The 26,784-nt window shown below is 43.8% G+C and overlaps 2 protein-coding genes across 12 annotated transcripts in view; one reads left to right on the top strand and one right to left on the bottom strand.

Annotated features, from left to right (window-relative positions):
- The window catches only part of FRMD4A (FERM domain containing 4A), a 383,039-nt gene extending 379,310 nt beyond the window's left edge, over positions 1 to 3,729 (top strand). For 8 of the 9 annotated variants that reach the window (XM_075767470.1, XM_075767639.1, XM_075767219.1 and 5 more), the window contains exon 23: positions 10 to 1,334. In XM_075767470.1, coding sequence (XP_075623585.1) covers positions 10 to 112 — 103 coding nt within the window. In that variant the 3' untranslated portion in view covers positions 113 to 1,334. Of the gene's footprint in view, positions 1 to 9 lie in introns of all 9 variants that reach the window. The other variant, XR_012837828.1, reaches the window with a different exon arrangement.
- A 4,880-nt stretch (positions 3,730 to 8,609) lies between these two features.
- Positions 8,610 to 26,776, bottom strand: PRPF18 (pre-mRNA processing factor 18). 3 transcript variants are annotated; one of them, XM_075768357.1, is made up of 11 exons: positions 26,664 to 26,775; positions 25,379 to 25,456; positions 25,226 to 25,252; positions 22,357 to 22,461; positions 20,020 to 20,133; positions 18,134 to 18,280; positions 16,361 to 16,429; positions 15,089 to 15,229; positions 14,538 to 14,609; positions 12,291 to 12,446; positions 8,610 to 9,293 (listed from the first exon to the last, which is right to left on the bottom strand). In XM_075768357.1, exons 1-11 carry the CDS (start codon positions 26,727 to 26,729, stop codon positions 9,213 to 9,215), a joined length of 1,056 nt encoding a protein of 351 aa, XP_075624472.1. In that variant the 5' UTR covers positions 26,730 to 26,775; the 3' UTR covers positions 8,610 to 9,212. The 3 variants fall into 3 exon arrangements, with proteins under 3 accessions (XP_075624472.1, XP_075624546.1, XP_075624625.1); XM_075768431.1 differs by lacking the exon at positions 25,226 to 25,252 and having other exon boundaries at positions 26,664 to 26,776; XM_075768510.1 differs by lacking the exon at positions 25,226 to 25,252 and having other exon boundaries at positions 25,379 to 25,472; positions 26,664 to 26,758.
- Between the last annotated feature and the right edge of the window lie 8 nt (positions 26,777 to 26,784).

Here is a 26,784-nt window from a genome sequence, read left to right as displayed (position 1 = left end):
CTCCTGCAGGAGCTACAATGATAGCTGTTTCCTGGATTCTCCCCTCTATCCGGAATTAGCAGATGTCCAGTGGTATGGGCAGGAAAAAGCCAAGCCTGGGACTCTAGTGTGAACCCCTGACCTCAAGTTAATCACATCAATGCCATTCTGAGATCACCTCACTGCCTCTCATTTGCCTTACCCAGATGCACTGTCACCCAGCACCAGCTTCAACTTTAAGCACTTTTCTCACGATGCAATTCAAGATGACATTTACAGAACACTGGCCCCGAGACATCCACCATGACGGCGACAGAGCGCAGTGTGTCCCATTGCCAGACCGGTGCACAGCCCCCCACAGTGGGTGCAGATGAGCAGCCATCTCAATAGCCAGTCGGCAAGTTAAAAATCGATTTTCCTTTGAAACAATGGAAGCCTTTCAAGGTTTACATCAAATCTAACTGTTCTGTGGCACGTAACAGCAGTAAGGTTTCCATGACCTGTGATCTGAAGCCAACGGAGCATTAGTTTAAAGGGGGGAGGGGGGGGGGGAAATGGGACAGAGGCTGAGAAATGGATATCATAGTCCTGGAAGAGCATCTGTTATGAAATAGCAAAATCCCGTCACTTCAAAGATGCGTCAGAGTCTCACAATCAGATCTGCACTGCTAAAGATTGCCACACCAACGTCAGCAGGGTGAGTTTGCTCAGCAAGTTCTTGCGACAGGAACATCTCTCTCATTTAACTCAATGGCAGACAAGACCACCTCCCTAAAACGGCATTTCCTTCGCTTTGAGCCCACCTGCGTGCAAGTAAAATTACTCAATGTGCTGAAGACACACTGGAGGTCTGGGCTGGTATCACAGCATCGCTGTCTACAAGCTACTATTCAACTGGACAAACGAGGTTTACAAAGGCATTATCTAAAGCGGAGGCAAGTACTGCTACTCAGAGCATCTCTGTGCCTGGCAATGCATAGAGAGGTTGGGGTCCTGCTGGTTTGGTTTTTAATACTCTGATGAAGATAAAAATTGCCAAAAAAAAAAAAACCCCAAACCCTTTCTACAAACAGACACAGCCAATAAATTCTAATCGATTTCTGCACAAAGCATTAACGTGAAATCAAAGGGAAAGCACATCGCAATCTAATTGACACGGTAAAGCTGCATTAACATATCTGTTCCACTCATCTTCCCTTCATTAGCACCAGTGTAGCAAAGGGCTCGTCACCCGGCGTACCGCTGCGTGGGAGAACCGGTCTGTCGGGAAAGGGAAAGGCTCCGCAGCGGGGTCCAACAACCAGCAGACCAGGCGAATCTTCCCATTGCGAGAAGCGACCACAAGAAAAGAGAAACGACGAAATTAGGTGTTGGAAACAAGTGAGAGCTGCCTGCTGATACCAAAAGGAATCGTGCGAGAGCGTCATGGAAGGAGCTGCAAGTTTACACATACTTTTGAGCAATGCTTTATACATGTCAAGCCATGGAACTTTAAAAGGCCTCAAAGACACTTTTGTAACGAACAAGTGCACAATCTAGGTGGATGTTGAAGCTGGCACATCTAGTCTTCATTGCGGTGCTATGCTGTTTTTATTGCCACTAGATGGGGGGAGGCACCCGGCCTTCCCCCGTTTGTGCGTGCAAACGATGATTTCCTATGGGAAAGGCATTAAAAGAAACGGCTGGAGGGGGTTACTTTGTGAAAAGCAGAAACTGAAGTTAGCTTTAGTTTAAGAAAAAAAGGGGGGGAAAAAAAAACGTGCGAGTGTGTGTGTGCGTGTGTGTGTTCCAAGAATAACAACAGCGTCTACCAGACAAAGTAGGGCGAAACGTTGAAAATTAAACACCGCGACTTGGGGGGCTGCCACACCTTTTGGTATTAAGATTGCTGGAAAACTGCATTCCAGGCTTTAAAAGAGAATGGGCTCTTCGAAATCAGGCTTGGAAAGATGATGGGGGGGGGGTCTAAAAATTAATGCGAGCGGCTCACGCGAATACCTTTCTGCAACACACGTGAGAAGCGTTTGCTTCAGTTCTCTGCGCTTGCTGCCGTCCCGCATCGCTGGGCAGGCAGGGGAGGTGGCCTCGCAGAGACGGGGCAGCGGTGGGCAGCAGAGGCTGTCGTTTGTCCAGGGAAATCCACACCAGAGCCGGGAAGGAAACTCTTTCAAGTTCACACATGAAGCCTAAATGAATTATCCCTCTGGAAAAAAAAAAAAAAAAAAAAAAAAAAAAGAGCATACTTTTTCATACTAGCGAGGGGTTTTTAAAGGTAGCCGTGCAAGCCTCGTGCTTCTGGACCTCCATGAAGAATCGCCGCAGGAGTACAACCCCTTTGACAGTAATTGAAGCCTCGTAACCCATCTCTGGGAAGAGCAGACAGCGGTGAGACTGCACCCGTTATCCGGATGTGCAAAATGCTGGTTTCACCATCTCTTTGTGCTTTGGGGTCTAACATGGGAATTATTTCAAGCTCCTAATTGGATTTTTAGCTGGATAAGAGATAGCACCGATTAGTGACGTTTACCGATAAGATTCGGTAGCTAAAGTGAAAGGATTAAATAAGGACCAAATTAAGCTGCAGCAAGTAATTTAGCCCACGGATTTTTAGGGGCTCTGAGCAACTGTCTGTTTTCTTTTTAATTTCCCTGGTAAGTGGTTCTGGGTTGTTTCGGGGTTTTTTTTTTTTTCTGTGTACCTTCTTTTAATTAAAAAGAATTCAACAACAGCGGCACTATGAGGCCTCTGGGCACTACAGGAAGAAACAGTAATTCCTCCAAGACCAGATCTGCAGTTTTGCAGCAAAGGTTAAAAGGTGGCAGCCCTGAAATTAGGAAAAAGAAATAAATAAATGGTTAGCCTGAATTGCAAACAGGCTGGAGTAGAGAAAAAGCTTTCTAGAAACGGATTGAGTTTTGCTTTGTGTTCTGCTTTTCTGTTTTGCAATCAAGGCACACGTGAGCAGCCAGTCTGGTAGTAAAGACAGATTAAGTAAAACAGGTTTTACTGTTTAGCTCAATTCAATTAAACACAAATGTACATAAAATGTTAATCATATGAGATTAACATATTTAAGTATAACACGGAGGGGTATATACATAGCTATTATATACAAGCACTTGACTACCAACTTAACCCCTCCTTTACTTTTTTATTTTTCAAGGCTCCATCTGACATAAAGCCACAATCGTGTTCTTAGTCCTCACGTCTGACGCTCCCTCTGTTCAGCCAGGAGCCGGGTGGACGGTCTGCGCACCGGGCCGCGCTGGGAGGCAGGGTTTATTTTTAAATGATATTATATGCAGTCGAGTGTTGAAAATGTTGAAACAGTCCAATTTGTTTTCACTCTGTATTAGTTTTAGTTTCAGGCATAGCCGATCTCCATTCAGGTGCTATCAGATGACCAGTTACTGCTTAGTTAACTAGATGTAAAGTTTTACATATATATTAATGTCAATAGTTTTATTACAAGTTGTGTAAAATGGACTCTCTAGTTTAAAAAAAGATTAAAAAAAAAAAGAAAAAAATTAGGTCTCTCCTGAAATTGACTTTAGAGCATGGAAAATGATTTTACTGGATTCTGTTCAACTGTAATCAAGGAAAAATATGTATGTTGTAGAAAAAGTTGCAGAATTAAAAAAGATCTGCTTTTAATTTATTCTTTTTGTATTAAGAATTTGTATAGTTACCTTTACATTTTGCAAAACGGTGTTGTCAACACTTCCTTATTAAAGCATTTTCAAAATGAAACCTTGCAGTGGTCTTTTCCAGAGGGCACAGTGCCTGGGGAACCCTTACCGGGGCAACCGCACCACCACCTCTGTGAAATGCTCCGTCCAGATGTGCGCACAGCTGGCCAGGGATCCTGGGAGGGACCCACTCCTTTGCTGCCAGGGGCCTGATGGCAGGAAACACCGGGCATTCCCCCCAAAAAGCCCATCCTTCAGAGATCTCTTGGGATTCAGCACTCACACTCAGCAGATCCCCGCTCGCTCCATTGCGCGTTCTCTCGAGCAGCAAGGAACCGCGGGATTGACTTCCCACCACAGTAGGAAACAAAGTCGTGAAAATAATATTTACTTCTAACTCACGTAACTTGAAATAACTAAAATTATCACTCGCTGGTATGAATTGGGTGCGAAGGAGCTACAAGGCTCTCGGCAGCAGTGCCAAGGTGCGTAGGACAGGCTTGAGCGCCAGCACGCTCGCCCCAGCGCTCCTAGGAACCGCCAGCTCCTTGGGCTGAATTCCTGAAGAAGCATCAGGTTCATCTCTGCTCCCGAGGCAGCAGCACCGAGAACCACCCCACAGACGCTGCTCTAGCTCGGAGGGGGCTTTGCCAGCAGCCTGGCCCCTGCACAGGGTCAGGGACGTCGTTTAGTATCGCCGTTCCCCTCCGTGGTGACCTCTGCAGCCCCCCCAGCACCCCCCGGGCCGGCAGTTCCGCGCAGCCACGCGCTCTCCACACGGGACCTGTCCGCACGTCCCAGCACAGCTGCTTCCCGCTCTTCCTGTTTACTCCCACTGCCCAGGGCGCTCCTTTCCACCGAGCATCTCTTGTATCACGCCCCCGATTCCCCCCCGCGCCATGGGGAGCCGCCAGTGGCACCAACTGGGAGCCAGGAGGGCACCCTGGCCATCATCCCCGCTCCCCGCACAGGGACGATCTTGTGTAGTGAACCGTAGAATCACAGAATCACAGACTGGTTTGGGTTGGAAGGGACCTCAAAGCCCATCTAGTCCCAACCCCCCTGCCATGGGCAGGGACACCCTCCACTAGACCTCCAAAAGGCTTTAGGATAGGACAAAGTGGCAACAGTGAAATTTTTCAGACATCCCCCAAACTCTGGGACTTGGGCTCAGCGGTGCCTCTGATACTGCTGCAAGCACCTCTCGAAGCCCTACAACACACCAGGAGCAGCTTTCCCGACAACCTGCTCCAGAGTCAGCACCGGCACTCACACCCTCACACCAGCCCTTTCCAAGGGCACCACGCCACATACTCCTCCTCCTCCCCCAGAGGAGTGAAGTCATTCTGGATCAATAACGGAGATTTTCTGTCCATTCCTCACTCAAAACAAACTGATCCCCCACACACCAACCCTAAGAGCCTTTCAGCAGTGTAGACAAAGCAAAAAAAAGGAATTAAAGGCATTTAACTGCCATCGGGCACGATAATGCCGATATAAGGCAGGTATCACGTACTCTGCCAGTAGCACTCACACGGCCCCTTCCGCTGCCGGGCTGGGGAAGGGGTGAGGGGCTGCAACCACCAACCGGGTCACTGTACTCCTAAAAACACTCCCGCCATTGCTACGGTGAAAGCATGACTTCATCCTACGGCTACACATCTTTGGATTCAGCAGAGTTATTTCCGCCTAATGCAAGAATTATCAGAAATAAACATCTGGAGAAGCCCAGAGGGAAAAGTCTAAATCGCTAAACTGAAACATACCCTCCCCACAAAAACTGTCAAGCCCTGTGACAGCTGCACCACACCCACTCATCCCTCAACTGGACTCGGGTGGGTTTTGGAGGGTTTTTTTTTTTTTTGGCTAAAAGGCATTATTAACTATTTGATCATGGTCTGGTAGCTGTAATTTGGGGCCATCCAGCTGCAAAGAGCCTCTAACCGATGATGAAAAGCAGCTGCCGTAACAGTGTCCCCCCTCCTTGGGATCCCCCGAGGACCAAAGCTGGCTCTCATGTGCCGGACAGCTGGAAACTCTTACACAGCCATGCCGTGAGAAAGTACTTCTCAGTTCCTCGGTTCCCTGTGCAGCGCCATTCCACGAATTGCAAGGGGATAAAGTTCTTCCGTCATGGGATTCATTCAAGCAAGGCGGCTGTATTTCAGGGACTGTCAGCAAGGAGGCACATTGCTTAAATTACATTCTTTAAAACCTGATCAGACTAAAACATTCCAACCCCAAAATCACGTCCCTACAGGAGGCGCATCCCCACTCAAACCGGTGCTCTGGGTACCATTAAAACTCTCCTCAATAATTAGCTCTAAATTGGGAGGGGGGGGAAAAAATATCTAATATGATTGCAAATGCCCTAAGGAATCCAGTTCCCGCTAAAGCAAACATTACAATGCTCCTTAAACCATCCCCTGGCTACTCACTTGCTGCACTTTCCAGGGAAATTACAGCTCTTCTAAACAAGGGACAATATTGTCCCTCAATTATTTAAGGAGTTCAAAACTAAGGTCAGGATGAAGATTTAGAAACAGCTCAGGAAATCATCTGGGTGGGGAGAGGGATAAGGTTGCAGTTTTATAAACGTTTCCTGTTATAATGCCTCTGAAGAGTATCTGTAGGGAGCACTGCGAAAAAATCACCAGACACCACTGTTAATGAAACTCTTCCGTGCTCCTGACATCTGCCCAGCTTCTCCCCCCAAACCCCTGTCTATTCCCCACAGGCCCCTCCCCAAGCGCCGGTTAGGTCTCCTCAGCCTCATTTTTATTACTTCTAAACTGTTTAAGCTCTTGACATTCTCTCTGGGGTCAGACACTCCAGACTGAAAAGCTCCTTTGTCCAAAAAGACACATCAGAATACAGAGTCACCAGAAGAAGCCCGAGTTCCTGAAGATGTGTCTCCAAACTCACTGCCAGCAGGAATCCCCCACCGTCACGTCTCACAGTGCCACGGGACATGGCGGATACCCACGGGAGACAGGCAGCTCCTTCAGAGGAGGGCACCAGTTCCTGCTCCACACGTCCAGTCGAGGTGAGGACTCGGACAAACCAATACACCGAATATTAGCAAGTTTCTTCAGGAGGTGGTTCAGCTCACATCGTCCCAGGCCTACCGCTGCAGCAGCAAAACACTTACAAGTCCTCAGCCCACGCGTGCCAGGTGGGAACCAGACCCAAACACCCGCCTGAATCCCACCCTGGGCAGCCAGGAGAAGGTCCTCCCCTCTCACTGACCGCAGAGGAGCGGGCTCAGCACCGGCTCCGCTGCACCTGCAGGGCCAGAGCGGAGGTCGCAGTTCTCCCATGCAGCGGTTGTTAGCAGCCCCTCAGTGATCAACTGTTTGTCTGGAGCTTCACTCCAAGTCCTAGAAAGACCTGTGGTGGGCTGACCCTGGCTGGACAACAGGTACCCCCCAAAGCCGCTGTCACTGCCCTCCTCAGCTGGGCAGGGGACAGGAAACAAAACACAAAGCTCGTGGGTCGAGATAAGGACAGGGAGAGATCACTCACCAGTTATCATCACGGGCAAAACAGACTTGACTTGGTAATAAATTAAACTAATTGCCCCAATCAAATCAGAGCAGAGCAATGAGAAATAAACCCAAATCTTAACACACCTCCCCCCACCCCTCCCTTCTTCCTTGGCCCAGCTTCACTCCCCATTTCTCTCCCTCCTCCCCCCCAGCAGCACAGGGGGACGGGGAATGGGGGTTGTGGTCAGTTCATCACACCTTGTCTCTGCTGCTCCTTCCTCCTCAGGGGGAGGAGGACTCACACTCTGCCCCTGCTCCAGCCTGAGGTCCCTCCCAACGGGAGACAGTCCTCCACCAACTTCTCCAACCTGAGCCCTTCCCAGGGGCTGCAGTTCTTCACCAACTGCTCCAGCGTGGGTCCTTTCCATGGGGTGCAGACCTTCAGGAGCAGACTGCTCCAGCGTGGGTCCCCCACGGGGTCACAAGTCCTACCAGCAAACCTGCTCTGGCGTGGGCTCCTCTCTCCATGGGGCCACAGGTCCTGCCAGGAGCTTGCTCCAGCGTGGGCTTCCCATGGGGTCACAGCCTCCTTCGGGCATCCACCTGCTCCAGCGTGGGGTCCTCCAGGGGCTGCAGGTGGAATCTCTGCTCCACCATGGACCTCCATGGGCTGCAGGGGGACAGCCTGCCTCACCATGGTCTTCTCCAGGGGCTGCAGGGGAATGTCTGCTCTAGTGCCTGGAGCACCTCCTGCCCCTCCTTCTGCACTGACCTTGGTGTCTGCAGAGTTTCTTACATCTTCTCACTCCTCTCTCTGGCTGCAACTGCTCCTGGTGGTTTTTTCCCCTTCTCAACTCTGTTATCCCAGAGGTGCTGCCACTGCTGCTGATGGGCTCAGCCTTGGCCAGTGGCAGGTCCATCTTGGAGCCGGCTGGCATTGGCTCTGTCAGACACAGGGGAAGCTTCTGGCAGCTTCTTCTCACAGAAGCCACTTCTGTAGTCGTGTCCCCCCACCCCCCAAAACCTTTCCACACAAACCCAAAACACGTCCTTAAGAGAAGGACATGGTAATACTGCTGCAGGGGTACTGCTCTTCCTGCAATTAAAAAACCCGCATGATTTCAGCCTAAAACTGTCAGCCTGCACCACTAACAAAGTTTCGATATTTCACTGTTTATGCAGAATTTGACATCAGTGTTTCTGTGAGTTTCTTCACCATTCCTGGTCAAGATGCACAATGGTAAAAATCTGTGGCTGGCAGAAATACTGTACGTGGTCATGGGAGGTCTTAATTATTTTCTCTGTAATGCCCAGCAGACTGAAATTTTCCCCAGATGTATAAAAATGGGATTTGAAAGCCTCAAGAGCCGTAAGATTACTTCCCTCAAGCCCAGAAGGTTTATATTAAAAATGTCATTAGTTAAAAAAAAAAAAAAAAGCCAAATCAGATGCATTCAAGATCAAAACCTCTTTGCACTGAGGCTGGCTGTATTTTTCAGCTGAGAAATATAGAAACTTTTTTTTTTCCTCCTCCTGATAAATACCACATGAAAGATTAGCCATTTAAAGTCTTCATATTTACAGAAATAACCAAGATTCAGATTCAACTGCTTCCCTCTAATCATCTCCCCACATGAGTCTCCAATGGGAAAGCAGCCAAAAAACTCCACATATGCTCCTTGCAGGGCTGAGTCTCGTCTAAAGCTCTAAGATATGGGAAACAGGTCAGTCTGTACAGTTCCTGGAATAATGAATTGAAATAAAAACAAGGGTCGTGTTCACTGTCCCCTGGCCATCGTCCTGGTCCTACTCCCTTCAACCCCCCCCCCCGCCTCCCACTGTATATTGGATGTGTTCAGCGTAAAGCATAGATTTAAAAAGAAATCTGCATAAATGGGGCTTATAAAAAGGAAGGTGGAGAAAATCTGCTGCTTTTTGCTTTTTCACAAAGCCCACCCTAGGTTCCTGTTGGTGTTAAAGCACAAACTCCATCTCTTCACTCCTCTCTGGCTCTTGGAGATCAAAATTTGAGTCACGCCTTGGACACCGCGGAGCCTCATAACGCATTGTACTCCACGCATTTCGATGGGTCTGTTGGGAAGTGCTTCTGGCAAATGGTCATGAGCCTCTTCAGCCCCTAGGAATTAATGAAACAAGGACAATTCTGTAATAAAACTGCAGCTGTCAAACAAACTTAATAGTCTACAGTATTTTTAAGCTTAACAAGAAGAATTCAAGACGAACGGCTGCTATTTTGGGGTTGTTTTTTGAATCTTTCTGCCTGCAAAGTTATCTCCAATATTACAGGAGTCTGTGGCATAACTGAAGAGACTACAGCTTCAGTCCCTCATGATAGATTGATAGTGAAGGATCACAGTAATGCTTTAGTCCCTCTTTACCACCACAGGAGAAAACGATACTATCACAAGAAAAGATATTTAAAAGAAACCCGAGTATTAAAAGTAACTCTACAGAGCAAAAAGCAATTTCTGACACCAAAACAAGCTGCACGGCTACGAGAAGAAACAGTTTCTCAGGAGGAGAAATGTCCTTCCTCCCCCATGGTGGTACCGCACCTGACCTACACCATGGAGGCAAAGTGAAGAAGTAATCAAGAAGAAAGGCAGAATGTGGACTTGTCTCTTCAGTTCTTTCAAGGCATCGATTGCCAAAAAACAACACGACACAAACCCTGTGATTATTTTCTTTCAAGTCATGCAGAAAAATCTAACAAAGAAGAAAGAGAATTGCTGCGGTGGTAGCGTAATTTAGCAGTGACATGGTACTCCAAGATGAGAGAGTCGTATGCCTCTCATTAGACACTCATCATGGAAGACAGCTCCTCACTAAAGGGAAAAATGATTCAACAGAGGATGCTTTGGCCTTTTCAATGCAGGCTTGTCCTAGCGCCAGAATGACTCCATGTTTAGGATGACAATCTCAGGTTCCGTGTAAATCAGAAACAGGTTAGCTGGATGTAACTGCTGAGAGCACAGATAATCTTCCATGCTCCAGTTTGAACCAGACTAGCTAAACGAGTCCTGGTATTTAAAACCAATGGAGAATATACATGTTTAAAGCCAACTTTGTCTTGGCGCTTCAGTAAGTTGTGTAATTCAGAAGCACCAATATGAAATTCACAGTGGGAAGATGGAGACGAAGATTTCCTTGACCAACAGATGTAACCCCAAAAGCAGAGAAGGGACAAACCAGGGAATTCATATACATTGTATCTTCCACAAGGTATGCTAAGAGAGATCAAGCAACACTACAGAGTAGAGATCCTTCTGCTAGGAGAGTGGCAAATGGACAGCCAGCCAGTTATTCGCCGAAACTAAAGAAGCATTATTGCCATGCTGAGGCCCACAACAATCTTCCTTCAGAGTCCAAATGCCTTTTTTTAACATAGCCTAACAACAAAATTAGTTTAACATAAAGCTATTTCATCCATTAAATATTCCCAAGCACAACTACAGGCTGGGTGAAGAACGGATTGAAAGCAGCCCTGAGGAGAAGGACTTGAGGGTACTGGTGGACAGTAAGCTCAACACGACCCGGCAATGTGTGCTCACAGCTCAGAAAGCCAACTGTGTCCTGGGCTGCATCACAAGAAGTGTGACCAGCAGGTCGAGGGAGGGAATTCTGCCCCTCTACTCTGCTTTCAGGAGACCCCACCTGGAGTACTGCATCCAGCTCTGGGGGCCCCAGTACAAGAAGGACATGGAGCTGTTGGAGAGAGTCCAGAGGAGGCCACAAAGATGATCAGAGGGCTGGAGCACCTCTCCTATGAGGACAGGCTGAGAGAGTTGGGGTTGTTCAGCCTGGAGAAGAGAAGGCTCCAGGGAGACCTGATAGCAGCCTGCCAGTACCTAAAGGGGCTACAGGAAAGCTGGAGAGGGACTGTTTACAAGGGCAGGGAGTGACAGGACAAGGGGGAACGGCCTTAAGCTGAAGGAGGGGAGATTTAGATTAGGTATTAGGAAGAAATTCTTTACTTTTAGAGTGGTGAGACACTGGCACAGGTTGCCCAGAGAAGTTGTGGCTGCCCCTGGCTCCCTGGAAGTGTTGAAGGCCAGGTTGAAGGGGCTTTGGGCAACCTGGTCTAGTGGAGGGTGTCCCTGCCCATGGGAGGGGGTTGGGACTAGATGGGCTTTGAGGTCCCATCCAACCCAAACCAGTCTATAAGTCTAAGTCTGACACTAACTGGAATAAGTCTCAGAAGACGTATAATCTACATGCCAATTGCTTGAATTTAATTTGTTGGCTGTGTCTGCAGCTTCAGAATGATACTTTCTCAGGTCATGATATTAAAAACTACAGTCGAAGAGAAACCAAAGTTTATACTTGTAGCCCCAATACAAAGAGACTCAAGATAGAAGGGGAAGTTGCATTTTGCAAGCAATCTGCTTGCAGACATCTGCAGAAGCTGAAAAGCAATGGGAGTCCTGCCGCAGCAGGAAGACATTTATGTAAACCTCCCCTGCCAGAACCTCTGAGTTCCATGATGCTGCACTGGAGGCTTTAGAGTTAAGCCAGAAGGCTTTTATCTCAATGAAACTGCAACTGGCAAGAGGCAAATACATTTAGCCGTACAAGGAGAGGAGACTTGTTTCCTCAGACAAGAAAAACACCACTGCTACTAATTCCACAAGCAAAAGAAGTTCACAACATGAGTATGAATGAGTTCCTCTACGACAGGAGTAACTTAACCTGGAATTTTGAGCCCACACTGTTAGAAAGGCATGTCTGAAAAATGAATGCATTTATCTAGTTGCAGAAATAGACAGAAGGACTGTATTTCATGGTGTTAAGTTCCATCCATGATGTTCAAACCATGAGTTAAGCAGGAAAGGAATTCAGAAGAATAAAGCATGTCTTCACAGCGACTTCAGCGTTCATATAGGATCACAATAATTAAGACGCAGAAAAACCCAGTAGATGCCATTCCTAGCCCAGCATTGAAGAGCCTTCAGGTCCAGGATGAGCTACCTATTAAATGGATGTCATGTTTGACCTAAACTAAGGCTACTCTCCATTTCTAGGACCTTCTTACCACATCACCTGAAACTAGTATTTCTCAAATATCCCCTAACTTCAAACACGAATCTGTTGGGATTTCCAAAGCTAACATTACCTGTATATATTTCCTCTGAGTTTCATCATTGAGAACATGGGCTACGTGCTTGGAGAAAATCTTTTCACGACCTGTTCGAGCATGGATGCCAACCATAGTGACGCCAATAGGCCAGGGAGCATTTCCAATAGCCATCTGAAGGTAGGCATCGTTCGCCTGAAAAAATACAGCACATATACTCTTAGCAAAACAGAAAGAGCATCAGAAAGCTGAGCACTGTTGCATTGCCGGATATAGCAACAACACATATTCCAGTCTCTCTGAATCAGGTTTCATTGCACGATATTAACCAATTTTACAACACATATTCCTAACACAATTCAAGTTTTTGCTGAACTATGAGGGAAACAAGGACCATGGACTTTACCCAGTGAAAGAAAGCACTGGATAAGGCAGTCTAATATTGATTAAGACTAAAGTTTACTGGGACTATTTTCAACTCTGCCTTCTCAGGTTCCCATAAGCTTTTCTGCTGTAATCACCTTTACAACCCTTGTCATTTCGGGTGAAGACTAGACCAGGGAACCTGTCTCTAAGTGCAGCCCACTGCAGGTTGATGTTGTGTGTGCAGAACTGAGGTCACCTGGTACACAGCAGTGCACTGGAGCCTGACAGCTCTTGTGGAGCACAGCTAGCTTCCAAAGGGGCTGAGAACCAGCTCTCCACAAAACTGAGTTAAATAAGCACATTTGTAACAATGTTTATGAACAGAGCAGGAGCAGCAGTAAATTAATTTGAAAGGTGCCAATCAAGATAGCAGATCCCGTTCTTAAGGTAAAGCTGTAGCAGACAACATCCCTGGGGAAGAACAGGGATAAAACTTTAAGGGAAAATTAATAAAAAGAAAGGGAAAAAGGAAGAGAGAAGTACAGGGCTTAAAAAATGACAGTTGAGAACTAGGAAGTGAGGGGGACAGCCATATATATGCAATTACAGAAACAGCATCAAGAAGGATGCGGAGCAGGACACTCCTCCACTGTTAGCGAGCAGCTACAAGACTCGCTGATAAAGAGTTCATTTATCAACTCTCATTTACAGACCAGAAAATAACAAGTAGTAGTCATGACCAGTGGCTGCAGTTTCTTCCCATTTGGCACTGAGCAAACTGGGACATGAATAATGAACAAGGCGGGGGTTGGAGACGGAGCTGAGAGTAAACCTGAAGAAGGGACATGACTTTATCTTCACCTACATGAGGCAGAATCTTAGTTAAATACCTACTTACTAACTTAAATATGGGTTTGTGATGAAACATAGTACCTGAGTATGCAATTAAAGACCTTTCCAGGACTGTCACAACTGGGTTAATTAAGGTTGAGTGGACAACTTGCATTCTGGCATTTACCTACTGTCACATGTTGGATTTCAAAATTTAAATCTTTTGAGCATTTCACCTAAGAAAGCAGTAGGACAACCAAAAGAAAAAAAAAAAAGCCCCAAACAAAACCCCACTATCATACATCCCGCACTTTCAGTTCTGCTTTCAAATGACTTGGATTAAACTTGCCTTAGGCCATCTAAAGTTTTTTCAATAACGAAAGGAGGTTTGCTTGCTTACTTGACAAATTATCCCAAGTCTCACAAGAATAATATGAAATATGAGAAATTTAAAGGCACAACACAGCTCAATTTCTTCTGCATACACAAGCTGCTTAAGCAAATGCTATTGGTATCTGAGTTCCACTTCTGAAGGCAGCTACAAACAAAACCTAATGCTGCCTTTGATCTTGTGTACCAAAGTACTTCTGCCTCCTCCAGCAGGCAGACTTTGTCCATAAAACTTTTCATTAACTTATCTCAACCTTACCACGCCAGCTAACATTAGCATAGCCAAAGGAAGGGACCGCATCTCATATTCAATAACTCAGTTCACCTCAATTAATTCCTAATTAATTAATCAAGACCCTATTACTAATAATTCAATGCCTTCATTTAACCTTACAATATCAGGTTACCCATTCAGGATTCCTCAGCGACTTAATGTAACCATCTCTGAGAAAAATTCTCTTTGTGCTTGCAAAGCTCTGCAGTTTCCCCAACCTCAAAAGATCTTCTGACAGGCTGTGGATCAAACATGATCCAGAGCCTAACCTTTAGTAGCCTTTTTTCATTTTGTTTGAATATACGTTGTGCATATTTCCAGCTATATATCTTCAAAATGCAAAAAAATGAGAATGTTGAAGTAACAAACTCAATCTATTAGAACCAGACAGTCTGAACGTGCCGGAAGAGTGCAAACAAACATACCTTCACATATTCTCTTTGCAACATGAATTTAATAATATCTGTTATCGATTCTTTGATGTCTGCAGGAAGTGTCTACAGGAGAAGAAAAAAACAAAACAAAACACAACACATCTTTACTTCAGAACAGCAGGTCAGGAAAATCATCCTACTCAGCATTTACGCAATGTTTAGCACCTACCCTAGCTTGAGGACTTTAACAAAGGAAAATGTCTTTGTTATTTAGATGAAGGAACTGAAGCAAGAGAGGTTAAGTGGTTACACCTAGTAGCTAGTGGGGAAGTGCAAAATAAAATCCCCATTCTCTATCACATTTGCAACCCAATGAACAGGTGATACGTAAAGCAACACCTGGAAAAGCAGTGAGTAGGCAGAAGAATTCACTGATCAAGATACAGATCTTGATATCTCTGGATACAGAAACCCTGACCAACTCACTTATCCTCTCTTCTTCAGTGAAGAACACATTACTTTAGGAAAGGGCACTAACCACTGGGTACTCGGAAAGCAGAAGTTAAAGTCTTAGAGAACAGTGACATTTAAAAGCGATTCACCCTTTTCCGAAGTTTTCTGAAGAGTGGCCTGAGGTATGATTCTGTCTGCTTTTGAGTAGCGCTGTTCAGCTTTCCCTGTACTCCCCGTTTCACGTAGTCTTCTCTGGCATTCAGCTCCTTAGCCCAAACTCCAAGAAGAAACTGTACAAAGAACAAGCAAAATTGTGTCATAGTGCCATCTAGTGACTACCTCGGCAAAATACACGGGGAGAGTGTGGTTTAAGCCACCATGGCAAAATGAGTTTTTTGGAGAAATCTGAATTAAATAGACAAGTCTCTTTCAGAGGGATAGGCAAGGCAGGATATGAACAATTCTCCTATCGTAAAACCACGTGGGTGAGGGAGGAGCACGTATGAAAAGGCATGTACAAGGAAACAACAATGCAGCTATGAGTGCTGGGAGGGAGGAGGGGTACGTATAAGAGCAAAAATCTAAGTAGAATAATGATGTTTCAGGGTAACTTTTGCGAAGGAGCCTAAGGAAGAGTAAAGATCACAGTGAAAATTCAGCACAATGGAAGGCAAATATGTCAAACATACCTTCACTCCACCTAGAAAACCATTTTTGAGCTTTCTTTGTCTGACTGCCCAGACAAACTATACTAAAATACCAAAGCATCTGGCACGCACAAACGAAAGCTTCGACTCTTGCTGTGACTTCCATTCATCACAATAGTTATACAGGGACCAGCTGACTCAAATGAGAGGCAATGCAGGCTTCTTGCCAAGAAACAAGGAAATTATTTTCTACCATCCACTTGAACCTGTTTCCTCAGCAGAGCCACTGGACTTCCTTTAAAATTCTCTTATTTCACCTAACAGTACCAGGTGGCATTTTGGCATTTCCTTTCAGCTTGCACTGTTCCCGGGGAAGGGAGGCAGGGACTCTGCGGAAGTTTTTAATGCCATAGCTGTACATAGAAGCAACTACATACAACTGCCTCAATTATCATATGGAAATCAAAACCATATTGATTTTGTCTGGAAAAGTAGAACCAGATTTTGAAGAAAGCTGCTCTCTCAATAGCTCTTTCCCAGGTCTAGCAGAAGACACTACTGTGACTAACCGAGGCTGTGGAGTGCCAAGCATTAACAAAAAAAAACCCCAAAACCCAACAAAACCCAACCACCCCACACCTTAAGCATAATGTGCAAGTTTTTCTCTCCAAGCAACTGGAAGCAGCCCTTCTATTCATCAAATGTATCTGTGTGACAGTAGAAGATATGACACAGGCTACAAAGTAATTAATCTACTAAACCAGAGTTTGTTACCTTCAAGAACTTCGTTATGATGTCCATATCATAGTGATCATCACCCCGTCCTAAGGATTCTCCCAAAGCCTGGAACAGGAGGAAAAAAGGCAATTATTTCCACATTGTTGAGAAGTTTGCTGCCGCCACCACTGCAGCAGAGCACGATTCACTGCATCGTGATCTGTAATAAACTCCACCAGTAATACAAAACACTCATTAGGAAACGGACTGAACAACTATATATGTTACTGAGATTCATTAATCTATTAAAACCATTTAAGTCAAAAAGCAAATACGATCATTTCTGAAATGTCGATGCAACAGTAATTTTTCATTCATTAACTACTAAATTATTGGCATAATTAGCAGCTGACAGCACTGTATTAAGGGGAACTGTGGGTGTATTGCATTTTTGAGATCCCAAAAGCCATCAATTAACCTAATTATTTTGTTAAGCTATTTCAATCCTCTGATGTACTGTGGCTTTTTACCATTTCACTTAATTGTAACTGTGAAATTGAGGGAACAAATCAGGGAAAAAACTCAAAACTCACCAAAAAATCCCAACAGTATGCTCCAATTCTCTAGCTTCCTGCCAAAACCTCAAAACTGTTAATAGTAACAATATTTTAAGAAATATTTTCCAGTAGGTATAGTTGGATTTATAATCTATTTCCATTATCCTCACATTTCCAAAGTGAGTTTTATTTAAAAAAATCTTTTAGATTTGGAACCAAATTCACTGTAAGCCTTTACACTCAAGGGAATCCAGTTAAAGTAGCATAAAATTAAGACTGCAGTGTTTTCAAACTTTTGAGACAAAAAATTACTTTCATGGCTCAAATCAAGCCTGCCCTAATACCTCAAAAAGGGGCTATTTTGAGAACTAACAGATCGGTAACTGCAGCCCCATTACAACTGTTATCCATTCTGGTACTACAACTATTCTGTACCAAAACCTCTAACAAAAGAAAGCCAAAGGCTATTTCCTAATAATAATTTATTAATTTAAGCTTTTAAGTTATAAATCAGAATATTTCTTAAACACATTTTTGGAAGGATGATATGAAGATTAGCTTCTGCAAAGAGTTTTGAAGATTAAGAGCGAAAGTCTTCAGCTCAAGTTAATGCGCCTTTCAAAACCATACCCTAAACCATACCCCAGGTGCTGAACGCGTTTCATGGCGTTCAGTCTCCACTCACACAAACACTGTGGTATTCTTTCAGAACATAGCAGTCATTTGCACTAAAGTTTCTGGGACACGTCATCTCTGCACTTCTGACATTTCCTGTGATCTGCCTACTTCTGATGTCCACTTTTTTTTGCCCTGGCTGATTTAATATCAAACATTCCTTTTGTGTGTCTATTTTTTAGACTCCATCTTTCTTGTATAAAGAAAATTCATCAGTACTAAGCTTATTACCCTCATTGGAAAGGCTTTAGAATTTACAACCAGGTAATGTATTTTTATTAAATTCCCTACTTCCAAAACCCCTGCAGAGGGAATCCTAACTGTATCTCTTTCCTTGCAGGTAACTCCCGCCCTCTTTTGGGTGAGGTGTTGTAAACAAAGACCACTTGAGTCTTCACATGTCCACCGTAGGCACCCATGGTGCAACTCATGGCTTAGAAACCTAAATTTCCTAACAAAACATATTTAACGACTTTTCAGAACGATGTTGGAAACAAGATAGCTTCGGGATGGTTTAGACAAAGTTTTCTCACAACAATGTAATAAGAATGATATACTACATCTAAAATCCTTTAATTAAAGTCTACCCATCACATACCTCCAGTTCTTCAATAGTAGTATTCTCTTCATGGACTTTCAAGTCATTCTGTGAGTCATCATCTCCTGCTTCTTGGCCGCCTACAATTTCATTCAGGTACTGCTGGTCAATCTTATCCAAAGCAGCCTTCAGGTCATTTCTCAGACCCTGGAAAAGATAAGAAATGACGCATTTACAAAGAAAAACCCAACTAAATAAAAGCAATTCAGTTCTGTCACAGTGAGTATCCAACCTCTGTTTCAGAAAAGCCCAATTCTGTAAAAACATGCATAAAGGACTAGCTTTGTTGTCTGAACTGAAACTGAATTCAAAGAACAGTTTCTGGATCACTTCAGCACTTAACAAAAAGAAGATGCATGAACTTTTGCAATGTTCACACCTACGAACAAGACTTTTTACCATATTTTCACCAGAAAAGCATGGAGCATTGAATCAACTTCTAGGAGTTTCTTCCAGACATTTTCTTCAAGGAATGCACTGAACCACCCCAAAACAAACAGAAAATACATCATAACTATCATCAGCTCTAGAGTCTTCACATCTGTCCCGAAAAAGCCTGTAAATAAGGTAGGTAACACTCCTTCAGTACTATCACATAAAAAATTTATGTCTTCCCCTTATTATCAATGATTTAAATATAGCAGAATGTTTTATATATATAAGCGTTTAAAATCCCCTGCTCTAGAATAGGTGATAAAAATAATACATACAGGGTTTCAAACTGATGCTGTAGTTAAGAGCTGCTTTTAAACAGAGTAAGAAACTCGGCTTAGTCACAGTTAGAGGACTTGCATTCTTATCTTGAGACATAAATTATAAAGCTCTGTAAAGGAGTATGACATTTCTTACCCTAAGATAAATTCAGCTGCTCCACTGGGAATATATAGTTATTTCCCCTCTTCCATCATCATACTTGACTGTCTGGAGTGTTTCTATTAATCATTTAGTAGTCTAAAAATGTCTGAACACCAAACTGGTTATAGCGACTACTCACATTTTAAGCAACACATAGCAACAGGAGTGACTGTGAAAAAAATCCAACACAATCCTAGTTATGTCCTAATACTCCTACTACAGTCGTTGATGTCACTAGGGGGAAGCTTTCACTGACAGCATTTTTTTTTAAAACTTTCAGATCTGTTTATCTTTTTTTAAAAGACTTGAACAGGTAAAGGCTTTCCTTTTCCATCAAAGAAGTTTCAAATAATTTAGTTTGCCACTAATTAGGGAAGAAAATCCAAACTGTCACTCCCTTAGCTGGATGGCAAATTTTGGTTACCAGCAAAACAAACCCCAATCGCATCTCCTCAACAGACCAATTCTCAAGGTAAAAGGAATAAATCAGTTAACTATGATATATCTTTTAGTCATTTTTTGACCTGATGGCTACTTGGCAGGGGGGGTGTGTGTGAAAATGAAGTTTACCTAACAAGTTATAGCTCTGGAATCAAGGGATTTGAACAAATCATTTCCATAGCAGAAAGACAGAATGCAGTCCTCTTCCAACTTACCTGTACCTTCTCAGAAACACATATAATCACAGACACAGGCTAGTTTTAACAGTGAATGACTGTCTTCTCTGCTGGTTAAAAAGCAGGTAAGAGCACAGGCTGGGGGATTACTGCCACCTGAAGGCCTCTTTTTCAACTGAAAAGGGTCCAGGGCTGAACTGTCCAGCGTAAGGAATTTTAGTTGTGTACAAAGCTATGACATTGAACATACTTTCTCAGGCAATAAATGAGGTGGAGCAGGTATTTCTCTTTGCTCTGTACTACCCCTCTCTCCTGAAAATTAACAGTTACTGAAACCTGTTTTCTGTAATTTTTACAGGGTTCCTCATTGGTTATGTCACTACAAATAAGTAACTAATAGCTAGCCACTCTTACCTTGTTCACTTCAGGTGCAAGAATTTCTATCTTCCTCAGACGTTGAAATGCATCATAATCTGTTTCTCCAAACAGTCTGATTGGCTCACCTCTCTCTCGTAACCTCCTGATAACCTGAAAGGAATCAGAGCATTCCCTTACGCAAACTCGTAAAGGAAGCAAAATAAAGTCCAGAACGACAGATTTATTTACTTTGCTTAGAATAACAAGCTGAGCTGGACTGGAGAGGAAATGGCAATATTTTAAGCAGTAGAAAAATGTTCCAGATACTTGACAATCTAAATATAAAATTCCCACAGTATTTCAGTGAAAGGTCATTCCAAATATTACCAATCTAAATTTTGCATAAAATCCCAAGCTGTTTGGCATAGCCTAACTTCTTCCTGCTCTGACTTTTTTAAACAAATACACAAAAACATCCCTCTGGCCGAGCTTCAAAACCGTTTTCAAAATCACAAAGGAACTTGACGATAATCTCACGCACCTACTTGTCCAGGGCAATAAAAATACTCCCTAACTAGGCTGCAGGTTGTCCCAGCACATCTGCAAGATGATTTGCTGAAAATTCTCATCCTTAAGCATTTGGCTAATATTAAAGTCGCATAATCTAATGTGTTAGTTACTTTAAAACTAGAAATAACAGAGGTATAATATCCTCCCGCGGCTGATTTGCAAAGTCATGGACTGAGCTAGAAACTGAACTTTATTCTCCCAGTTCCTTATCTCATGCATTGCTTCTAAATTTCTTTATACCTACCATTAATTATTTAGTGTATCAAGCAATAGGCTTATTGATATATGAATCACCACGCAACACTTTGGTGATCAAGAGAAGGGCTTACAGTTCATTTCATGCCACCACTTCATCGTACCAATAGACTGGCTGGACAACAAGAAACTAAATGAATTCAGATATGAATTCGTTTATTCAGTTCAAGTGTCTTGCTGTACGTTGGCAAGCATTTGACTCGTAAATATATCACAAAACCAAGGGTGGATGGAATGCTGGCACAGCAACATCTAAACCTTGACCGACATGTGCACCCAAGCAGATCAACAGCAGTGAGACAGCGCGCACTACACAGGACATACAGACCAAACCTCAAACCAAACATGAAACCAATAGCTCATACTGCGATATACCGTGGTATACTCCTGTAAAAAACAGTAAGCATCTTGCAAAATTAAGGGGACATCTCTCATATAAAGAAAGGCTGAGAGAGCTGGGTCTGTTTAGTCTGGAGAAGAGAAGACTGAGAGGGGAATCTCATCAACACTTATAAATATCTTAAGGGTGGACGTCTAGAAGAAGGGGCCAGACTCTTCTCAGTGGTGCCCAGTGACAGGACAAGCAGCAACAGGCACAAACTGGAACACTGCAAGTTCCATCTCAGTATGAGGAAAAACTTCACTTTGAGGGTGACAGAGCACCAGAACAGGCTGCCCAGAGAAGTTGTGGAGTCTCCTTCTCTGGAGATATTAAAAACTAGCCTGTACACGATCCTGTGTAATCTGCTCTAGGTGATCCTACTCTAGCAAGGGAGTTGGACTAGATGATCTCCAGAGGTCCCTTCCAACCCCTACCAGTCTGTGCTTCTGTGACATGTGACATCCCTGGATGATCTCAGCTGTAAATTTCAGTATTTCCAAGATTAGAATTTATTCTGTACTTCTGAATTTCTTGTTTCTCTTCTGCTTTGGGGTATAGATCCGTTTGTGAACTCACATTCATATAGGTATTTTTATCCTTAGAAAGGTCAAAGAACAGACCACCTGCTCTGACTTCAGGACTTTTTCTCCTAGAAATCAAGGTGAACTTCCAAAACTTAGTTTCTAAATTTGGGTTCAGACCAATGAGCTACAAAGAAAAGAACCTGGGGGAAAAAATCTTGGGGAAAACCAGCATGCCATCTTCAGTATTATCCAAGTATCAAGTATTATACTGATATTCAGGGTACTATTCTAGAAGTCATCTGAAAGAGCTGTAAAACATCATCTGTGCAAATCCACATGACAGAGGCTCTATCCATCTGTACCTCCTTATGCATTCAGTCGGACAGCAGATCCTTGATGAATGAAGATGACAGAATCACAGACTGGTTTGGGTTGGAAGGGACCTTAAAGATCATCTAGTTCCAACCCCCCTGCTGCGGGCAGGGACACCCTCCACTAGACCACGTTGCCCAAAGCCTCATCATCGTTGACTAAAAATGGAGGCTTAGTATTTAATACAAACTGCCATAAAAAGTACACTTCACTAGAAAAAGCAGCCCTAGCAAGAAGTTTCAGATGCATTTGCTGTAAACTGAAAAGTCTGGTCATGACGATTGATTTTACCTCCTGTCTAGAAAGGGTCATTGGCAACTTCTCTTCTGCCAGTTCAAGCTCCAGCACTGGATTTGATGAAGTCAGTGGTTTCTCCTCCTCTTCTTGCTCCTGTACCTACATTCAACAGACAATTACTAATGTGCTGATGGAAATAAACCCATATACTGATAGCAACGTGAAAATGCAGAACTCTGGAACACAGATTTTAATATGACAACTCAACCTTGAGTTTCATAGTTTTTATTGTGTATAATTGAATGTCACAGAACAATAAAAGCTTTAAAAAGTATCAGGATTTAACTAACACTTCTGCAGGTTGCAGGAAGCAGTCTCTATAGCAAATAGAAAGGACAATTGCTAAAGTTTGGCACTTTAGCAGGCAGATGTCAGCACTGGTGCCAAAAATAGCAAATCCACCCTCTGCCTGTTGATTCCTGCCCCTGCTCTATCCTCCTTACCCATGCAAAAGCATTTGAATTGCTATGTGATGAACCAGATGGGGGAAATGATTCAAACAGAAAATAATCTGGCAAACACAAAGAAAGGTATTCTTCCCAGCCCACTTCACTTTACCTCCTCATCCAGCTCACCAGTCGTAGCACATGCATCGACATAAGGGCAGAAATGAAAATCTCAGGACAGGGAGAGCGGGGCTGCTTCTTTCGGTGGCAGTATCAGCTTAAAATGTTTATTACCTACAGCTTCAGCGAGCTGAGTGCCATTAGCAGTGACCCATGGTTTCTATTGGGTTTAAGAGGTGCTTGTTTAAGGTAACACATCTTTCTAACGAGCTTGCCATAGTTTCTTGCGGGTTAGGAAAAAAAAAGGCACCTCCACTCTTCATAGGGATGGGATCTCATTAACAACTCTACTTAATCTAAAAGAAGGTCCCTGAATCAAACAGACCTTTCCTTCTTCATTTCTCAAATATTTTAATAATGCAAACCAACTCTTTGATCAAAGTAACTTTGAGACAGCAGTCATGTAACTACAGTTCTCTTTATAAGCTCAAATTTCACGCTTCTGACAGCATAAGCAGATTGCTGTTGGTAATATTCCTATAATAAGGCAACATTTCCAGTACTTACTCACATCTTGTTTTTTCCTAGACTCCTTATTAGAATTTATTTCCCTTTCGTTCTTGCCAAAAGGGAAATGCTTCACTTAATCCTATAGCACCCTGTAGCATTCTCCATGCATGGCAGTACACTGTCATTTCCAGTCTGTATTCGGGTTGATCAGTTTGATGAATGTACTAGACAGATTTTTTTAAAGAAGGTTTTCTATTCTTTCAGGCCAATGTGCCAGTCTTGCACTCTGGTGTCAGTATGGCTCCATACGGCTGTAAGGATCCACCTCTGTGGCTCCAGCTATAAGATTCAGCCACAAATCTATATTCAAAGCTATACTAGCAAGCACAGACATCAATCCTACAACCACAGGTGTTTGGAACAAGCAAGGGAAGGACAATCAAATCAATGCTTAACACATCAAGGGAGGGGAAAAATAAAACTTCTATCGATGCAGGAAAGGGGGAATTGACAGGGGACAGAAAATATGGAAGAAGTGCATAAATATAAAAAAATACACTCCCATGGCAGAAGGATACGTACAAATTGTAACTTACAAACATTCTTGAAATCATAAAGAGACAGCAGCATTGGGGGAAAAGATTTGATCCGTTCTGTCAGCTGGACACCAAGTTACAAGCGGTATCTTTACCACAGTTATTTTTGTTTCAATGCTTTCTTCAAGCAAGTCAAATTATTAGAACTTACTAAGTCTAAGCAAAGCAAAAAAAGCACCTGAATTTAAAAAGAAATCAGTCTATATGCTACATCTCATTAATACAGTAAAGATCAAATGCAGAAATCTGGGAGGCTCTAATAAGGTACTAAATTTAATGAAGCAACTTATTTTAAAGCCGTTTTCAGGGTGACATTTCAAACCCAAACTGGTGCTGCAGCAGCACAGATAACTCCATTTTAACCTCCATGTGAGGTTCTGAGGAATTCAAGCTGATGCTCAAAAAGCATCATGTAGTCATTTCCACTTGGAAGAGCGACTGGATTCACAGAACACTTTCTCATGACTATATGCTGCGTGTTCTGAGAACCGTTTTGGCATTAATGTTCAAATATTCTAATAGATCAAGGTTTCAGAATAAGTCACTAACTGGGTAAAGTTCAGCTGAAAACAAAGCCCCTATTTGTGCCCAGTAACAGCAAACAAGATTATGAGCCTCTATCTTCCACAAGGGAATGCAAACCCCCTCATGTACACGTACAATCAGCCCGGCAGGCAGACGCACACACTTGTAAAGGAAAACAACATTCTTTCCATCTTGGTAAACTATTGCCCTGACATCATTACAAGGCAGATAAAGCCTTCCAGATCACTCATTTGTTTCAAAATGTGCCCTAGGTTACCAATTGTTTTCTCATATTTTTGCCAGCAAGAAAACAAATGCTGTTGTTGCACTCTTTCAATGCTGGATGGCTGATGGCCAAAAAACCAAATACAAATATATACAGTTTGAAAGTTGGCAGATCTTTTTAATATGCGTCCACACTATACTGATTTCTTTTGGACATTTTGACAAGACCGTGAAAATTATCTGAATGGATAAAATTATCCGAATGTGTCCTTTTTTTTTTTTTCTGATAAGGGTGGGGGAAGGTGGCTATATCAGATCCAGTGTTCATGCCTAACAGCACAATTTAAAAAGAAAGGAAGACAAGCTTTAATCCCAAGCCACTTCATGCTTTCCACGAAAAAATAAATAAAATAAATAAAAGCCAAACCATAACACAAACTTAAGTAGCTGTATATCATGCATATCTTTTCCTGCATTGAAAATTGTTTTGGAATCTCATACCTCTCCAGGTGGCTTCTCATTTACAGGCTAATGTATAACATTAACAGATTGAACAAAGAACAACAATGATCATTAACAACATTTATACTGTTGGTAATTAAAATGTAGACTTCAAAGTAAACACACAAATTCCTGGAAGAACAATTACCATACCTTGTAGCCACATCTCTGAAAGTAGGCCTCCTCTTCTTTTTTAGCTAACTCACTGCGTTTGAAATATTTCTTATTTCCCTAAAAAAGACGAAGACTGTTAACGGTTTAGTTTTGCATAGTTGGGCAAAAATGGCTCAAACTTCCTTACTTGATTCGGTGAATTCAGCTACATCCTTTCATAGAGATGGCTACATTGTCATGTAAAAGGAGGAACTAGTTGGAAGCACCTCTGAAAATCAGCAATATAGAGTGACTTTGCAGCACATATGTATAAGCAGACTTAAAAGTACAATGTGGTCACCATCGCTTTAAAAAAAACACATTCTCTGTCATGTCAGGCCATGGTACTCCTTAGCATAAAGCTTTGTTTCAAACGTGCACGAGGCCCCGGTTGGAGTACAGGAATGTTGTTTAAATAAAACATGTCATTTTACACTAAATCAAGGAGGCAGGAGAAATCAGCTTTGTACAGAGTATTTTGTAAGCTTGCTTGGTGCACCTATGTAGAAATGTGCTTGATAAGACCTTGATAAGCTGGCAACTGTGGTCACGCTGAACCATTTCCCTTGATTAATACGGACTATTACATCTGTCTTCATACTTTGCTGCCTGACCTACAGCAGCCTCCGACTACAGCTCCCTACTTCAACCACTAACGCCAAAACCTAAACTCAGACCCCCATAAAAGTGCTCTGCTTTACTCTGTGTGTTTTTAAGCTAACACATTCAGCGCACACACACACATCTCTGCGACCCTGCCACTGCTGTGAACAGAAGGCAGCAGTGGTGAGGAAAATCGTTCACAAAAGGTGGAACAGATTCTTCTCATCTCTCAGTGCCTGAAATAACTACAACCAGCTCCGAAAGGCAAAGGCACACGGCGAGGCCCTGAAGCCAGGCTGCTTCTGCGCGCCCAACTCTCTGGTCCCCCAACCCCGAACCCTCCTGACCCCGTCCCCTCATCCCATTCCGGGCCACTCCGCCGCCTCTTCCCCAGGCCCCGAACCCTGGCCGCTCCCGGCCCTCCCACAAACCTCATCCTGGGCCGTTCCTCGCACTCCCAAACGGCACGCTGGGCAGCTCCGGATCCCCTTACCCCAATCCCTTTCCCAGCTCGCTTCCTCCCCCCGGCCCCGGCCCGGGCCGCTCCCGCCTCACCCCCGCCCCGAGCCTCCACCTTAGGCCGTTCCCTCCGCCCTCCACCCGGGCCCCCATCCCGGAAGGCCTCCTGGGCCTCGGTCCCCCACCTCGGGCGGCTCCCGGGCCGCATCCCGGCCGCCCTTACCCCCACGAGCTCCTTCTCCTCCAGCTGCTGCCGCTTCCGGCTGATCTCCCGCTTCAGGATGTCCATGACGACCCCGACCGCCACCGCCGCCGCCGGAAGTGGCTGAGCAAAACAATAACGT

The sequence above is a fragment of the Balearica regulorum genome, chromosome 1 (genome assembly GCF_011004875.1).
Source record: "Balearica regulorum gibbericeps isolate bBalReg1 chromosome 1, bBalReg1.pri, whole genome shotgun sequence".
Classification (NCBI taxonomy): domain Eukaryota; kingdom Metazoa; phylum Chordata; class Aves; order Gruiformes; family Gruidae; genus Balearica; species Balearica regulorum.
Note: the sequence above shows the minus strand (reverse complement) of the source record. Positions and strands in the feature narration are given on the sequence as shown.

Coding starts and splice junctions, on each gene's coding strand:
- PRPF18 (XM_075768357.1), bottom strand. CDS start 26,729: ATGGACATCCTGAAGCGGGAGATCAGCCGGAAGCGGCAGCAGCTGGAG. Junction 16,430..18,133: donor CTACTATTGAAGAACTGGAG/GTATGTGATGGG, acceptor CTCCTGTTCCAG/GCTTTGGGAGAATCCTTAGG. Junction 15,230..16,360: donor TCATAACGAAGTTCTTGAAG/GTAACAAACTCT, acceptor TTCTTTGTACAG/TTTCTTCTTGGAGTTTGGGC.